This window comes from Xiphias gladius, chromosome 8, assembly GCF_016859285.1.
Source record: "Xiphias gladius isolate SHS-SW01 ecotype Sanya breed wild chromosome 8, ASM1685928v1, whole genome shotgun sequence".
Classification (NCBI taxonomy): domain Eukaryota; kingdom Metazoa; phylum Chordata; class Actinopteri; order Istiophoriformes; family Xiphiidae; genus Xiphias; species Xiphias gladius.
The window spans coordinates 29,542,299-29,559,262 of NC_053407.1; the positions used below are offsets into that span (position 1 = coordinate 29,542,299).

Here is a 16,964-nt window from a genome sequence, read left to right on the forward strand (position 1 = left end):
ACAGGGGACCTGTGAGGCTGCATCCAACAGTTCTTTTCATTATCAATACATACGACAGTTATTTTCGTGATTAATCGATTGGTTGTTCGCTGTATAAAATGTCAGGAAATAGTGAGAAATGTCCATCATTTTCCCCTGAAGCCCATGTTAACATATTCTCATTGTTTGTCTCACCAACACTCAAAAAGCCGATGATGTTGAGTTTACTATAATAGAAAACGGGGAATATTCACGTTACAGAGGATGGAACAAGAGATTTTATTTATTTATTCTGCTTTTTTTTTTTTTTTTTTTTGCATTTTTCCATACAAAGGCTTAAATGATTCATCAGTTATCAAAGTTGATGTCAATTCATTTTACTGTCAACAGATTCTTTCAGCTCTAGTGTACCGGTTGGTTCCTGGGTGCCTGGCGAAATAATGAAACTGCCAATAAAAGTATACACACACACGAAATAAAAGTAAACACAGCATTAGTAAGATGAAAATACAGGATAAAAAAGTAAAAAGAGGAAATCATGTAACTGAATTATCTTTGCTTTAAGACTATGATTAAAATTTTTGTCTAGCATTTAATGAACAGTTACTGTTATTGTCGATAAATCATTTGGTCTATTTAACCTCAGAAAATGTTGAAAAACATCCATCACAATTTCCCAAAGCCTCTTGTGACATCTTCAAATTGCTCGTTTTGTCTAATCAACAGTCAAAAACACAGAGATTTCTAATTAACTATCATATGAGACGAAGAAAAGCAGCAAATCCTCAATATCAAGAGGCTGTAACCAGAACATGTTTGGCATTTCAAATTGAAAAAAGTGACTTAAATGTTTGTGCTATTTACCCAAAGACCTTTTTCTCCCTTTTGGTAATAAAAACTATTAACAATACATTTAAAAACACAATGCCTCGATTTCACATGAACTGTAATCAATTATATAATTAGATTAATTGAAATAGAACAACAGAAAAAGAAAAATGTAAATAAATGCATGTGTATATATATATATATATATATATATATATATATATATATATACACACATATATATCTGAAACCCACAATAAGCGAGAGACGAATAACTAAGTCCAGGATAAGTCCAGGCCGTGAAAGATCACAACAGAAACCCGTCGCTCTCCGTCGCTGGGTGTAGTGTCGGTCGTCCTCTGAGCTTTGGAACCGTTGGAAGAATCTATCCGCCGTTGTTATTTCCGGACCTTATCCTGCTTTCTCTCTGGAACTGGAAAATGCCTTGTTTGGTTCCCTTGACCGCAGCAGAGATGATAAAGAAAACTTGCACCTGATCAGTCTTACTACTACTACTACTACATACTTTTGGCCAAATTTTATATCTTTTTTACCTTTTCTGCTGCTCTGGTTAATGAAATTAAAAACTGAATCTCTGGTGTTTCCTACGGTACGAACAGGAAAGCTGTCAAAATGTACATTATATGAATGTCTGTTGATGTTTTCATTTAAATGCGAACCTTCTTGGCGAAACCTATGTGGCCTACCCCCTGGCTCTACTTTATTTGGTTGTTTCTTTGTATAACTGTGATTTTGTTGACGTTATACGCTGCTGACCTTATACTGTCTGCTGTTGTACACGTCTCTCGGCTCCTTCTGAGTTTTTCCAAGACAAACTGGAGGAGAGAAAAAAAAAGAGCCCTCAGCTTCCTCTGTAGGTGCTGTAGGAGAAGCGACTCATAAGCAGAGGGAGGTGGACCCTCTGCTCCGGGTCGGTGATGGTGAACACGACCTGGAGACACACACAAACACACAGAACGGTGCTGACGCTGGAGAAGCCACGCTGAATCACAGGACACCGTTTTTTCATTCCCTGAATGGAAATATGCCCAAACAAACACAAACCTGCTGATATACCACAAAGTTCAAACCTAATTATTATTATCACAGACTCTCAGCTTTCCATGGCGTCACCGTTTGCCTGGCAATAAATCAGTGTTATTATTTATCGTGGTGATGTGATAAAATATGTAACATTCATTAAACCAGGTCATCTCTTTTACAGGAAAGACCTGCGGCAGAGAGAATGAAAAACAAACAGCCAGACAAACAAAAGCGCAATCACATCTCTGAAGAGATTTAAGGTAGAGCTGCAGCTAACGACTATTTTCATTATCGACCGGTCTACAAATTGTTTTATGATCAATTGTTTTGTTTATAAAATGTCAGTGAAAAATAATCCCCATTGTAATTTGCCAGAGAGCCAGGTGACGTCCTCAGATGTCTCGTCCATAGATATTCAGTTACCGTCATGTGTGACTAAGACAGGCATCAAATCCTCAGATTTGTGGAGCTTGAAACACTAAATATTTTACATATTTGCTTTAAAAATGACTAAAACGATCATTCAATCAGCAGAATCTTTGCCAGTTAATTTCAAACTAATCAACTAACCAGTTTTAACCAATTAAAATCAGCCAGTGGGATGAAACAAGTCTTAAAATCCTCTGTACTTGGTCCCATTTAGAAAAAGGTGAAAAGTAAGAGTCAGCTGTCTTCCCAGGTCCAGTGTCCACCTGAGGGGTACTTGGAGACCTGCTCTGGTGATGGGTGGCTTTAAATGTGAGGCAGCTTCTGCAGGAGACCTTTATGAACACAAATGACAGACTGTCATCTTGTTGCCTATTTTCCCACGTGGGACGCAGCAATGAGTGCGATCTTTATCTCCCGCAGTGAAACGAATGTGTCCCCATAGTCAAGCGCGCACACGGTGGTTGACTCTGTGTGTGTGTATGAGAGACCCATCCCATCTGCAGCCTCTCTGGTATTTGGATACGGGGATGCAAATAGCTGTTGTCCAAACAGCTCGCAGCCAAAGTTTTTTCATTTAAATTCAACTCACTAGCGTCTGCTTCGTCAGATTTGGCGACACCTTGTGTCGATCAGTGGTCACATCGAAACTCTTTTCATAAGCAGCTGTTGTGCTGATGAAGCTGTGATGTGGGTTCATATGGTCATTAGCAGTCGTGGAAGAATTACATTCAACCACTGTTAACTGGCAAATTCTTTTAATAATTGTTTTTATTGCCCATTTAAATACCGATTAATTCAGTCTTAAATCTTATGGATTAATTCGTTAATTTATAAAATCTTTTTTTAATTCCTGTCTTCATTGTCCGATTAGACATGAATTAATGAAATGCTTTATAACGTGTACAGAACACCAAGACAATATACATGACAATAACTGTCCATAATCGTGCAGCAGCAGAATAAGGCTGCTGACATTTGTTTAAAACTACGGCGTCCAGCTGTTTATGGAAATGACAGGGTCTTTTTTTTAAAAAGGGAAACTGTTTGTAAAGATGAACATCTTCAGTAAGAAGAAATTCTTTTTTCATAGGGTTCGTTTATAGTAATATAATTCAACAAAATAATTATTATAACTAATAATAAACCACCTTCTGATCTATACATCTATTCTTCCATATATTTAAAAGCAACCATAGAAAACCCTGAATCCAGGAGTGGATCTGGTGTCTGCATCTGCCATCTAACCATTGTCAGCTGACTGTAGAATCATTTCCAGCGGGAGCATTAAAGTTGCGTATTTGTGAAGACTGACAGATTAACTTGCAGCGCTTACACTGAACTGCCAGGACTGAACTGTTTTCAGTTGATAATCTGAAGGATGGTCAGTGATTTTAGTTTTGATGATTTAAAAATAACAGACTGTATATGGAGCCGATATCCTGACACAGATCAGAGCAGCATCCTGAAGACTGAAGCTCACCTCTACGTAGGGGTAGAAGGAGGTCTGACCCAGAGCCTCCCAGTACGAACCGGTCTCAAAGCGCAGCTTGTACATGCCGGTGGTGAAAGCTTCTCGGCTGATGAGTCCTGGGCAGCGGCCGTCTTCATTTGTCGTCCTGAAAAATCATCAAACCGCTGAACTCAGAGGACTCAGACTGTTCTAAACCGTCAGCTTCAGTCTCCACAACCTCCTCCTCTCCCTCACTGACGAAGGAAAGCTCCTCCCTGCTCCCCCTCAGTTTTTTTGAATCGTGGTCTCCTCTGACAAAGAACACACGACGGTACAGTGATTCAGCCCCTTCTCCTCGGGTTTTGTCGCGGCTGGCTGGGTGTCAGGGTCAGCCCCCTGACCTGTGGACCTTATAACCGCATTACATCCATCGGTCACATGCTGTCATTTGGAAGCTTAACTGGCTGAATGCTGTTTCAGTTCCTGTAGTGGCTGCTACACGCTGCTCAGACACAACTTAAGCCGCACTGAAGTGAATGGGAGAAACCCCCAAACCTTCCCTCTAAAAATGCATTTTAGGTTTTAACAATCATTTTTCACAATATTCTCAAAAGTTCATATATTATAGATGCCTGGTATTTCCTAAAAATGTTTTGCTTGTGTCTGTAATACAAAGACCTCCGTACTTTACTGTTTTATCTTTGGCTGATGTTCAATTCTGGCGTCTTTTCATGAGAATATTAACTGTAAACAAACTTTTTTTTTTTTCATAACCGGAAAACCAAGTTGCCAGTTCCCTTTCATCCCTGCGTAATGTCTGCAGGTATTCCTTTTGGGCCGCAGACACCACTGTGGGATTGAAAAGGGATACTGACAACTTTGTCTTTCATTAAAAAACAAACAAACGAACCGAAAGCAGCCCCACCAGCCTTCACCAACGAGGCAGGACAGCCTTTATGTAGCCTGAAATTCTAAAGCACTTTATCTACTCTGGACCATGGTGGCAGGACAGTTCAGAGAGACTTAAGGGAGAAAATGAACCTGACAAATGTCCCCAGTGGAAAATACAGCCAGGAATATTCTTAGCTAAGAAAACAAATTTGATGAGAGGTTAAATCCGCAGGTTCGAACCCTACCCGACACTCAGCATGCTCCAGATGATCAGCTTAGAGTCGAGTCGGTGCAGGCTGAGAGCCACCTTGGCCGCCGGGACGCCGTCTCCGGTGTTCAGCACGTGAGTGGTCAGAGGGCTGGACTCGGCTGCTGCTGCCATGATCTGCTGGAGAGGTGCGGACAGGTCAGTCTCACCTGTGTGTCGCTTTCTGGCTCAGTCAGAGTCACAGCGGGCTGCACAGAACCACAGGATGGAACAAAGACCACGAGGAAACTCTCCTCGGTATCAGTCTATGTTTGCCAGACGTGCGTCGCAGAGACGTGTGCCATCACAATCACGACATCTTCACGAATTCAAAGCATCATTTACTGATTAATGACCTTTACTGTCCCCTAATGTCAAGCAAAGTACGGCAACAAGATCCATGGTGACCTGCACCTGGAAAAAAAAAACAGCTCAATGTGTTCAGCTGCTTGAGAGCGACAACATTTCATCCGTTGCTTGTGGTGATTGATCGTTCTCTCCTCGCACCATTTGCAGGGCTGTCATCGATCTTTCCTTCCGGTTTTCAAACATGGCAGCTTTACTGTTAATGTCTCATTTAAACTAAACTACTCAACAAAACCACTTTCTTGATAAATTCCTGGTAAGGAATAGGTCCTGCAGATAAGAAGAACGAAAAAGCAGCGGACAAAATGATCAAAAAATTCAAATTAGACTGAAATGAGTGTAGGTGATTTTGTCACACTTATCTGAACCATGTCGCAGGGATCTATTTGATCTATTTCAAGACTTTCAAGAAAATCAGTGGCTGACCAGCAGGTTACAGCTCTGTGCTTCTCAGTTAAACCGACGAGTCCAAGGACTTTCAGCCACATTTGACCCTTGACTCTCCCTGCCCCCCACCCAAAACTCTCATGATATCCGTCGGGCTGTCACGTGAATGCAAGCCTGGCGCTTTTGGTGTGTTCTGTTCTCAAGAAGAGCCGCTTTTCTATCAAAAATGTATTCAAATACACACATATCAGTCTTAGGAAATCTCCCGTAACATTTTTCTAAATGTCATCACTAACCTAAAGATGGTTCCCAGCCCAAAGATTTACCGGCTCTGAGCCGGTCCCTGCACTGGAAAACTGTGACGAGCAACAACAACATGAACATGTACAGAACATGGGAATGAAAAAAAAAAAGAAATCAGATAGAAGCTTAAATATTGATCCTGCTTGAACGAAACATGGATAAAACGCTTGTGTGAAATGTTTTCAATCCTCTCCTGGAGACAAATGCAGAATACCGGTGAATATGAATCAAGTTAAAGTGCACTGATGTGAAACCGGGAAACCTCGCGTCTCGCTCAGTTTCAGTGTAGTTTGTTGGAAGAGAAGCCTTACCTCCGTGCGAAGGCTCCTCTCTGCCGAAGGGGATTCGTTCACTTCCCAAACTCCTCCAACCAGTTGTCTCATCCCTGCACATGCCCACTGCTCAGAAACACCTACCCGGCCTGCGCCGCAAACAGATCTGGTGTCAAAGGTCGTCCCGACTAATGAATCATTAAAACCGGCTGAGAGTGCAGCTTTCCTTCAGTCAACAGCATGTGATTCACTGTTTGATTGTGATTGTTGGTACATGATAAGGCTCTGCTGATTTAATTAAAACACTGGCTGGGTTATAATATATACAGCCTGAATGGAAACTTGTTCTTCATTTATAGTCCCGTCATCTAATTTCTTATTGTTGCATGATTGTTATGCATAATGTGTGTTTGGAAACCCCTGATACTTTATTTTCTCATACATTCAACACTTGTGTCGATCATGAGACTTTTCACCTATGCGCAGGTTGTCTGAAAATGCCCCAGTCTCACATTTCTGAGGTTAATCTCGTTTGTTAATTTATATGCAAAAGTTATGTGGAAGCACACACCAGCCAACATGAACTGCAACAGAAAAATCACGTCTCTCTGCTTTTCGGGTTGCAGCTCTGTCAAAATTCTGAATTGTAGTAATTTAGGGTTTCAGTTTATGCTGACTGATCCTCTGTGTTTCAATCAACAAGACCAACCCCATACAGAAGAGGGGGAGGAAGAACTGTCGCTGTCCAAGAAGCAACTTTTAGTACTGAATTAAACCATAATACCACGATCATTAAATCACAAAAATCATATTATTATTATTGCACACACAAAGCCCCAACACACTTATATTTTTTGAAAAATACCTTTACTACACTCACATTAAAATACGTTACATTCAGCACTGAGAACAAACACAAAAGCATCAACAGCAGAAACTACACTGAAGCCAAATGAAGTGTTGTCTTATTTCCAAAATGATTCTGTACCTTCAGTTACAGACTTTTCTTATTAAAACGTTTTAGAATATCTTGGGTTTTTTTTAAAGTTTGAAATAATGTTTAAGTATAAAGAGCCACTACTGTACACATGAATATTTTCAAGTGTCATTTTTTCCAAACCGACAAAAGTTTTACATGAATGCTCTGAACATATTTACAGTCGGTCACAGTTGTCCATATTGTCCAGCTGGGTAAAGATGCTAGAGGAAAAGGTCTTAAACTCTTTATGTGTTTGGCTTGGCAACAGTTTGGTGGCTGTGCTCGCCATTAAAACCAGCCACCCAAAATCTGGTGAAAAGAAAATGATGGAGGACACACAACATTAAAAACAAACAAACAATAGTAAGTAGTGTAACATTGAACCGATTTGGTTATGGTAATGGTGTAAAAACACTAAATAGTACACACTTAATGTGTATTTACACTGGCTTACATAAAATACCGTGCAGTGTAGCACAGAAGCTTCATCGTCATTTCACAGTGGGATGGAAGAACATACCGGCTGCCAAACGTTATATGGTAAAAGTACTTTTAATTTTTTTGTGTAGATGAAAGTGGCAACCAACAGTCTGAAGTCCTGCTATCGGTCCCCGGATGCTGCAATCTTTACTACAGCCGCATTGGATGAAACAAATAAGAGAGTGAGAGCCAAAAAAAAAAGTGAGGTTTTGCCCTAAGGGTGGTGGTAAAGGAAAGGTCACTGTGTTTGTGTGTGGGGGGTATCCGAATGACTTTGGTTCATCCTCTAGGGAGCAGGAATGCGCATCCGTGTACATTTTGCACTGATGGTGGCATTAAGGTAGGAGGGGTTTCTGTAGCCAAGGGTGCATTATTTTACAGGCACTAAGCAAAAAAAGTGAGAAAAACAAACAACACATGCAACAAACATTTGCAGTGCTAACCCAGGACAAGGCTTTACCTGGGAAAATGGCCCTCTTGGTACTCCAACTCTATTAGCGTCAGTACAGTCTCCAGCTGATGACGACTGAAGCTGAAGTTTTTGTTTTTTTCTAGGAATAAAGTTTGTTGATTCAGCCAGGACTCGCTGACCAAGCTGTTTTGGTTGCTAACCTGAGGCTAACTGTTCCGTTAGCTTACGTGTGGAAAACAGTTTTAGCAACTTAACTTTTAGCTAATCTGAACCAACTGTTGTCATCTGCCAAACTGTTTTATCTGTTAGCTGAACCAACTGTTACTCCTGAACCAGACTTTACAATAAGTAACCTACACCAAATTCTCTCAGCTGCTAACCTGAACTAAACCGCATTATTTTATCTGCCAAACTGATCTGTTAGCTAACTTGAACCAAACTGTTTTATGTACCAAACGGATCCATTAACTAGCCTGAATCACACTGTTTGGGCCATTAAACAGATCCATCACCTAACTGATCCAAACCACTGTATCTGCTCAACTGTTTACTGATTCAAAGCCATCTGTTTTAGGTTCTGAACTATTGGCTAACTTAAAGCAAATTGTTGTAGCTGCTGAACTAAACCATAGGTAACCAAACCAAACTGCTTTAGCGGCTAACCCAAGCTAAAGTGTTTCATCTGTAAAAATTTAGCTAAGCTAACTCCAACCCAACTGATTTAGCTGCTAAACATCGACTAGCCAAAGTCAACAGTTTTACTTGATAAATTAGTCAGCTACCTGAATCCAACAGTATTAGCTGATGAATTGAACTGCCAGGTATAATTCAAGGGACCCACTGGTGAAAATGTCACATTCACTCAGGTTATCATATAATCGCTTCAAGGTGGAAAAATGTCATCTTCCTATTTCCACTACATGTAATTTTTATTTCAGAGTTAATGCTCATTTCGGGAAAATGTCAGAGTCTATATATTTAATTGATTTCTTGAGTGAATTAGACAGTAAAATTCACCCGGAGTCATACGACTGTGCACAGAACTATAATGCAGTCCTGTACACAGCTGGTTACACATAATGATAACAGGCCTGATGAAAATAAACTGTGTGATAAGGAGCTGCCAGCTGCTGCCACACTGACTTTATTAACAAAGATCAATATGGAGTCCTGCATGGGAAGCAATTGGTTAGGGTGATAAATGGGGCCAATAGGAATCTTTTTTAGTAAAGAAAATCTTGTTTTTTCCGTTTTGGTCTAGAGTAGCATACTGCATAGATACACAGTATTGAACATAGTATACACAGTAATACAGGATGCTTTATGTACTGTATATAATATAGTATTTTACATAATACAGAAATAATCATAGTTTTGGCCCGTTGACTGAAGGAGACTTCACGGTCAGGGACTGATGGTTTTTGTGTGACAACTAAAAAAATCTGCCAAATATAGCTCATGAATCTGGCGATATGTTGGACCATCCTTGACCGCAACGCAAAAGAGAGAACAAAATAAAATAAAAAGAATTGCTTTGCTGTCATGAATTATCTTTCTGCTGAAAGCTTCAAGTTCCTGCAAGTTCATTTTGACAGTGTCCTGAAATTACTGTTGTTGAATTCAATGGCTGCCTGAAAAGTAGGAAATCATCTAAAATAATGCAGTACTGTCAGTATGGTGCTTTATAGAAACAAATAAGTTTGGCTATATTGTCCCGCGTGTCAATATTTTAGCATGGAGCATCAGACCAGGTACACGTGGGATTTTGTTGTCACTGTGGAAACCAGAACTAAGAAGACAGTGGTGGACAGATAGTGACAGATTCAGGTGTGGAGGAGGGTCAGTGCAATGCAGTTCATGTTGCTAACGCCTCCTTGAAGCATCTTCCATCCCAGCTGTTCATCGATTCAAGCTTCCGTTTCTGGAAAGCGAACAGAAAGAGAAGTCTGAAACAAGACATCTATAGGTCTCCAGGACACAAACAGAGACTGCGAAAAATGAAAACCCACCAGGTAGATCATCTCAGAGAGTCCAGAGAATTCATCATTACAAACTGGTCCTTTTAGATTTGATATTAAATACATTTTCAACAACAGAAAATACCTGTATCATCACATTATATGTGTTGGTGTGTAATGTTCTTCTAAAATGAGCTTTTTGTAATTTTAACTGAGAGCAAAGACCACTAGACACGCATTTAAAGTTCCTATCTAGGTTTATGGTTAAAAATCAATCAACCAAATAAGTCCAACCAAAAAGATCTGAAGTTTTTCTGAGTTTATTAGGAAGTAATTAAAGAGAAAGCTCAATGGGAAAGTGGATCTGTCGTCAATGTAGCGTTGGATGCTTAATGGACAAATGGCCAATAATTAGATCTACTTAAGTTCAAATTGTGTAAACAGTACTTTACATTACTATTGACTGTTTTCCAAAGACTACCATCACCTTTCTACATCCAAGCAGCTATTGGTTTCAGTTCATTTCACCACTCTATGAAGAACAGCTCTAAGAGACCCGGAAACACGCTGCAGATAGTTCATTTTTTTATCATTATTTCTTTTTTTTTTGTTACACTCCCCTACTTATACAGTTGCTATCAAGGACTGTTTTGAAAATTAATTTTTGGTGCATTTAAGGACACTATGACATCTGACATTTGAGTGTCGCCAAAAAATTTCAAATGTCCAAGCTTCCTTATATACACCCCTGAGGAAAACATGGTCTCAGCTCTCAGCGGCATCAAATGGCAATGCAAAGCAACTGCTCACAGTGAGGTGAATACTATTTCAAGAAAGTTATTTATTTGTGAAACATTGTCAACAAATCCCATAAAAGGCTAAAAAAAACTATACTACAATGCCAAGTTGTTTTTTGTGAGGAATGTTTTTGAATCAAGACTAAGCCAGGCTCTGTGAAGTCGTACTTAGGCTTAGGGTTGTTTTGAGCTAAATGCTAACTTCTGCATGCTACCATGCTCAGAATAAAAATGTATGATGACATTTAGAAGGTAATGTTTACCACGTTCAACATATTAGCTTAGCATGTTAGCTAACATTTTGTAATTAGCTCTAAACACAAGGTTAAGCTGTTATGCAGCTAGTTAGTAATAAACCAAAGTACTGGACAAATTGAGATTTTGACCTGATGATGGCGTTCGATGAAAAGTCAGAGGATCATCAAAGTTATTACAGTTCATCCTGAAGGGAACATGAATGTCTGAACCAAATTCTGTGCCATCCATGTCGTAGATGTTTAGATATTTCACTGAATAAGTGAAAAATGTGACCTGCTGGTTGCACTAGAAGAAAGGTCAGGGGATTGCCAGAGTCTTCAGGATTCATTCTCTGGGCACAATGAATGTCTGTATAAAATTTCATCCAAGAGTTGAGATATTTCAGCCCGGACAAAAGTGGTGGACCAGCTGACCATCCAACATTGCCATCCATAGAGGGTGGTGTGGCGAAAATAACACTACTGTACTTCGTGAGCCGTTTTTAAAGATTTAAGTCTTCAGTAAGAGGCAAGTGAGCATGGAGCTGAAAGCCACAGACAGAGTAAGGAATTCAGGAAGTGAGAGAGGGGCTAACAGTTGTTTGGTTTTTGTCTTTTAACTGCATTTGTTGACAATGAGAAAAATATAGAATATAACACCAGCTTCATCGTTTAACGGGTTAAAACGTCTAAAACCGCCGCTCTGGTTCTCGAAAGTGTCTCGGGTGGAGTGTTCCTACCTGAGCTGCAGCATCACAGGTTGTCCTCCAGATCAGACTGATGCTGCTTTATCTGGAAACACAGAGGAAGAAGCTCTTAACGAGGCACTGGGTCAGTTAAAACACACCGCAGTTAGCTTTCATTAATACGGCCTCCCTCATCATCGTCATCATCATCATCATCATCATCGTCATCATCATCATCATCATCATCATCACTGCGGCCTCATTCCACTGGATGTAACACTGACATTACTGCACACCCACCCTTATATGTTCAAGTCGTTTATCCCCACACTCCACAAAAATGCTTATTTCCTGTTCATGCTAACACACTTCGTTGCACACACACACACAGACAGACAAATGGTAATTACTAACACGCTCTCTTATTCACACACACTGAGTTTCTTCCTGTCAGAGGAACAATGCAGCAGATTAAGGGCCGGTCTGTTCTCTGCCTCCGCTCAGATTAATGAGGCAGCTTCGCTCTGTCAGGCAGGTAGGAAGCCTGCAGGCTAATTCTATATCATTATGTTTCCCTGTAAAGAAACAGAAACACTGAAAGCACCGTTCCTCCGCTCGGCTGATCTGCTCCGCACCGGCGAGGTGCTGAATAAAACGACCTGCGAGGCAACGGTAAACACGTCCTCCACCACAGATTATGCAAATTGTCTCGGGGACATTCTGTGCAGTGCGGAGCGATGAGACACGCCATTACTGTAACGACAGGTGAAGGGATGGACCGGGGCAGATGAATAGTGTCTCCCCCAGTTTTGCTTTAACATCAGCCACAGTAATACTCCCTTGTCCCTTGTCTTTTCCAAAAAGCTGTCTCAGTCATTTCCAAGTCTGAACTACCAGTTCAGCAAGGTCAGTCCGTCATTGTGTCACATTGTACATCATTGAAATGAGGTTCGGGACTGTTGGTCAGTTAAAGCAAACGCATTGGACGACACTGGAAAGTTGTGACAGGCTTTCCCCCCCCCCCTTTTTTTCTGACATTCCATGTTGTGACCAATCGATTCATTGAGAAAATAATCGGCAGATTAATTGATAATGCTCCGGCCCCAGTTCTGGCCTGCAGTAAAAGCATCACACATGATCCATGCATCCTTCTGTTGAGCCGACAGAGGTTAATAGTTGACCACCCGCTCGAGGGCAGGATTACATTACCTTCTATAGCGGAGCTGACCGCAAAGGGGGCAGTTATTGGGGTAGTCTTTTACCCTGTGGGGGTGTGGGCGTTGTCGGGGGTAGCTGCTGGGAAGTCCGTGTAGATAGTTTAAGTAGAGATAGTTAGGTATCCTGTGGGGTAGTCGTCGCGGTATTGGGGATAAATCTTTACCCTGTGGGGGTAGAAGTAGTATATATTTGCCCTGTGGGGGTAGTAGTGGTATGTACTTACCCTGTGGGGGGTAGCTCGGGGGGTAGTAGATTTAGATATTTACCATGTGGGGATAACTGTGGGGGTATTCGGGTAAATATTTATGTAATGATGTACAGGATACATACTCTGTGGCAGTAGCTGTTGGTGTAGTAATGGTATCCTGTGGGGGTATTAAAAGTATATATTTACCCTGTGGGGGTAGCTGTGGTTGATATTGACCCTGTGGGGGTAGCTGTGGTTGATATTTACCCTGTGGGGGTAGCTGTGGGGGTAGTAGTGCTGGTAGTGCAGAGGCTCGTCCTCACTGGCCTCTCCTGGTTCAGGACTTTCTCTCTCCAGACTGCTGACTGAACCTCTGTGAGGAGAGCCCGACACACTGGGCTCCCTGCTCTGAGGACACTCTGACACACACACACACACACACACACACACACACACACACACACACACACACACACACAGTAGCAGCATTATGCCATTAAAAAAGAAGCACATAGATGTACTGTACATAAAAGTGACATGGCATAACATGATAACATTTCAGGGAAGGAATACGTTTCTCAAAATGATTGATAAAAGAATATTTAATATTCATGTTATTAATGATACTTATGTTATTTTTAATCAGTATCATTAAGGACGATAATAACCATCTATGGAGGTTCTGTCAAACTTTGTAGTGTTTGGACATGAATAAAAGTCACTTAATCATAAAACGCCATTAAAAAAATAAAATGTCTCTTAAGTGCTCAACGCCCGGCAGACCCATCGTGTGTTATTTCACCCGATTGTTCACCTGAGGAGCCGATCTCATCTATCATGGCTCACCTGGAACTTTGTTTAATGTTATCTGTATTAATCCTCAATTCATATTTTGTTTTCTGCTCACCTTAACAGTTTTTGTTAAGTTTTTTTAAGTTTAAGTTTTTGGGATATCCCGGTGGCATAGGGTTTTACAAGGGTAACCGTGTATCCTCCAGGGAAAAATACCCCGTAAAAAACACCGACTTTCTTTTCATCCATAGTTACAGTTACATGGTCACAGATGACGTCAGTACGATGGCGTAGTCAGTCATGTGTAGGTGTAGGTTTAAATAAAAATAACATAGGTGGCTGTTTTGATATGATATGTTTAGACATAAGACTACAAACCTGTGGCCAAATTTTTCCGATCACTTTACAGGGGATTGATTCACAATGAAATATAGCTGTTTAAATACTGTTGGAGCAGTGGTTACATGCATCTTAGACATCGTCAAGTCATCAAGTCTTTTGGTCTCCAAATCACCAAATCAATACCTACTGGGTTTCAGAAAAGCATTCTGTGACACTGCAGGGTTCATCCACCTGTTGAAGTGATGGGTTTTCGGCTTTCATGCATACGTCTTTATTAGGGACTGCAGCTTGCCACTAAACAGCAGATTTCTAATTTTGGTTTCAGGAAAAAATTTGAATTTATCTAAAGTGATAACCGTTAAACAGGATAGGTTGGATAATTCCCTCATCTTTTTATGCTTGTGAGGACAAACCAAGAGAAATAAAACCAACACACACACACACACACACACACACACACACACAGAGTTGGTCGACGACAAGATAACGCCTGAGCGCTGAAGGGGAGCTTATGAAAGGTTATGAGGCCGGTGTTTATCGCTGTTTACCTCGCTGTCATAATCTACGCTCCACTGGTGGCAGTTTTGTCATTGAACCATTAGTCACAGATGCAGCATGATAGCGGATCACATCTGATGGTAAACACACCGACTCAGTCTGCATCACCAAATGCCACATTGCGACTCCCCCACAGATCATTTGCAATTATAAACTTCAATTTAAAGTTGAGTCGTTCTCCTGGTGGATTAAACCTGGATCAGACTGATGTCTGAGGCTGATGCTGTTCTTTTAATAAAACTGGGATCTCAGTCTGTGTCGACCACCTCTGCTGTGATGGACATGATTCATATTGACAGATTACATGTTTCTTAAAAAAGCCTGTGGTGTGACATGACATTTCACCAAACAAACAAAAAAAAAAAAAAAAGGAGTCGTGAATCACTGCTCTACGCCCATCAAGAACACAAATTGTGCCATGTAAAAGGACAATTTATGAATCAAATGTAAACAACAGCTGTTGTCAGTGAAATCTGTACCATGCTATCATTCTCAAATTGATTGACAGGCCTTTTCATACTCAGACCGACCCTAAGCAACAGCTACATTTTTTCATTTACATCCGCAATGTTCATAGACAAAGCAGGAGTAGTAGGTTAGCTAGGCAACTCTGGGCACCTGGTTGGAAAAGTTCCTGCCCAGTAGAGAAACCTGGGTTATATTCCCGTTACAGTGCCTATGGCCCGGTCCTATGTTCCACCAAACACGACCTTTGCTAAACCCCAGTTACTTACTGTTGCTGCTCTCGTCAAACTTTCTATTCCTGCACCGTGCACTTTACAATTGTTATGGTGACTGACTTACCACATGAAATTCTTAGGAATTTTTGAAACAATAGGTTCTTGATTCCTGACGGAAGTCAAAACAAAAGAAGCCTCTCAGTTTTATTTGCCAACCATCAATTTTACCGGCTGTGGCTAGGATGGTTTTATCGGCTATAGATAGCCAGCTAATGTTACTTTCGCGAGTCGGTTTTAAAACGGTCTCCGGAGGAATTTTAATATTTCCGTCTGACTCATTTTTGAAAATGTGAACCCCACAAAATGGTCTTAAACATACACATTATGGCATCATGCTAGCTTAGCGCCATACAGTGGCAGGGAAAGATGCTGCTGGCGTCCTGATGTGCGTCATTATGGGCTGGGATACGTCACTGTCCCGTTTCCCAGCACTGAGTCACATGACTTCTCCAAAAAAAAAAGCGCAGTTTGATCCATGTGCTCCCTGAACTGTCCCTTCGTGGCTACTGTACCACGACTTCTGTTTGTGTGATGTGTCTGGTGTGTGCTACAGTCGAAAACTGGTCACAGTTCAATTGACGCTATGTGGGCTATTTGTGTTGCACTTAAAGATGCAAAAAAAAAAAGAATGAGGCTAGAGCTAAAGCTAACAGGTCGCAGGCCAAAAGTCAACATCCTCACCAGTTGACGATCCATGTAGAAGTTATAGAAATAAAGGAGATGCATTGTTCTTTCATTGCAGGTTAAAGCTAGTTAGCAAGAATATTATAGTACAGTGTTATAAGGAATAATGTAAGATATAACTGTTTAACATTACCCTGTTCAAATCCGTACTATAGATGGCACCTAAAATTTTTAAATACTCCCAACTGGAGAGATACCACCTATACACACAGTACGCTAAACTAATGTAGGTAGCAGACTACAGGCAAACATACATACTCACCTAACATGTCTTTGTTCTGTAACCTTTGATACTTCAACTCAAGTTTATATGGACATCTGAAACACACTTTTTGTCGATAGTATGCCCTAAGATCTGTCCTGAAAAGACCAGCGACATTTTACGAGACAGAACAAGTTCCAGTGCAAGCAACGTTAAGGCGGCACACAGAAGATAAACAGTATCCACCACTTTCAGTCAGTACCTGAGCAGTCCTTCCTCTGTCTGTCCATCTTGTCTACACAGTCCAACAGGCCGTCGATCTGAACCTTGATCACTGTCAGCTCCCTCTTTATGGCAAGGAGCTCCGCCATCTTCACTGCAGAGAGACAGAGATAGGGGGTGAGAGATTTGTGTACTTGGTGAAAGAGCACAGATGATATAGAATGTAAGCTTGGGCCCCTTCTTTCCAATGCAGGCAACTGCAGTGATATTTTAGA

The 16,964-nt window shown here is 40.9% G+C and overlaps 2 protein-coding genes across 4 annotated transcripts in view; both read right to left on the minus strand.

Annotated features, from left to right (window-relative positions):
* Positions 1 to 1,333: 1,333 nt before the first annotated feature.
* On the minus strand, positions 1,334 to 6,300 carry urahb (urate (5-hydroxyiso-) hydrolase b). Of its 2 annotated transcripts, none has more exons than XM_040133311.1 (4): positions 6,236 to 6,300; positions 4,867 to 5,009; positions 3,761 to 3,896; positions 1,334 to 1,759 (listed from the first exon to the last, which is right to left on the minus strand). In XM_040133311.1, the coding sequence occupies exons 2-4, from the start codon at positions 5,001 to 5,003 to the stop codon at positions 1,670 to 1,672; spliced, it is 363 nt and encodes a 120-aa protein (XP_039989245.1). In that variant the 5' UTR covers positions 5,004 to 5,009; positions 6,236 to 6,300; the 3' UTR covers positions 1,334 to 1,669. The 2 variants fall into 2 exon arrangements, with proteins under 2 accessions (XP_039989245.1, XP_039989246.1); XM_040133312.1 differs by having other exon boundaries at positions 4,867 to 5,006; positions 6,236 to 6,297.
* A 1,972-nt stretch (positions 6,301 to 8,272) lies between these two features.
* The window catches only part of LOC120793379 (RNA-binding Raly-like protein), a 55,761-nt gene continuing 47,069 nt past the window's right edge, over positions 8,273 to 16,964 (minus strand). For both annotated transcript variants that reach the window (XM_040133391.1, XM_040133390.1), the window contains exons 5-8: positions 16,730 to 16,843; positions 13,417 to 13,568; positions 11,799 to 11,850; positions 8,273 to 9,988 (exon numbers count right to left, since the gene is read on the minus strand). In XM_040133391.1, coding sequence (XP_039989325.1) covers positions 11,812 to 11,850; positions 13,417 to 13,568; positions 16,730 to 16,843 — 305 coding nt within the window. In that variant the 3' untranslated portion in view covers positions 8,273 to 9,988; positions 11,799 to 11,811. The remainder of the gene's footprint in view (positions 9,989 to 11,798; positions 11,851 to 13,416; positions 13,569 to 16,729; positions 16,844 to 16,964) is intronic.

Excerpts from the sequence above, each read along its gene's own strand:
- urahb (XM_040133311.1), bottom strand. The coding sequence starts at position 5,003 with ATGGCAGCAGCAGCCGAGTCCAGCCCTCTGACCACTCACGTGCTGAAC. Across the intron at positions 3,897-4,866 it reads TGGAGCATGCTGAGTGTCGG|GACGACAAATGAAGACGGCC; the intron begins GTAGGGTTCGAA and ends ATGATTTTTCAG. Across the intron at positions 1,760-3,760 it reads CCTTCTACCCCTACGTAGAG|GTCGTGTTCACCATCACCGA; the intron begins GTGAGCTTCAGT and ends GTGTGTCTCCAG.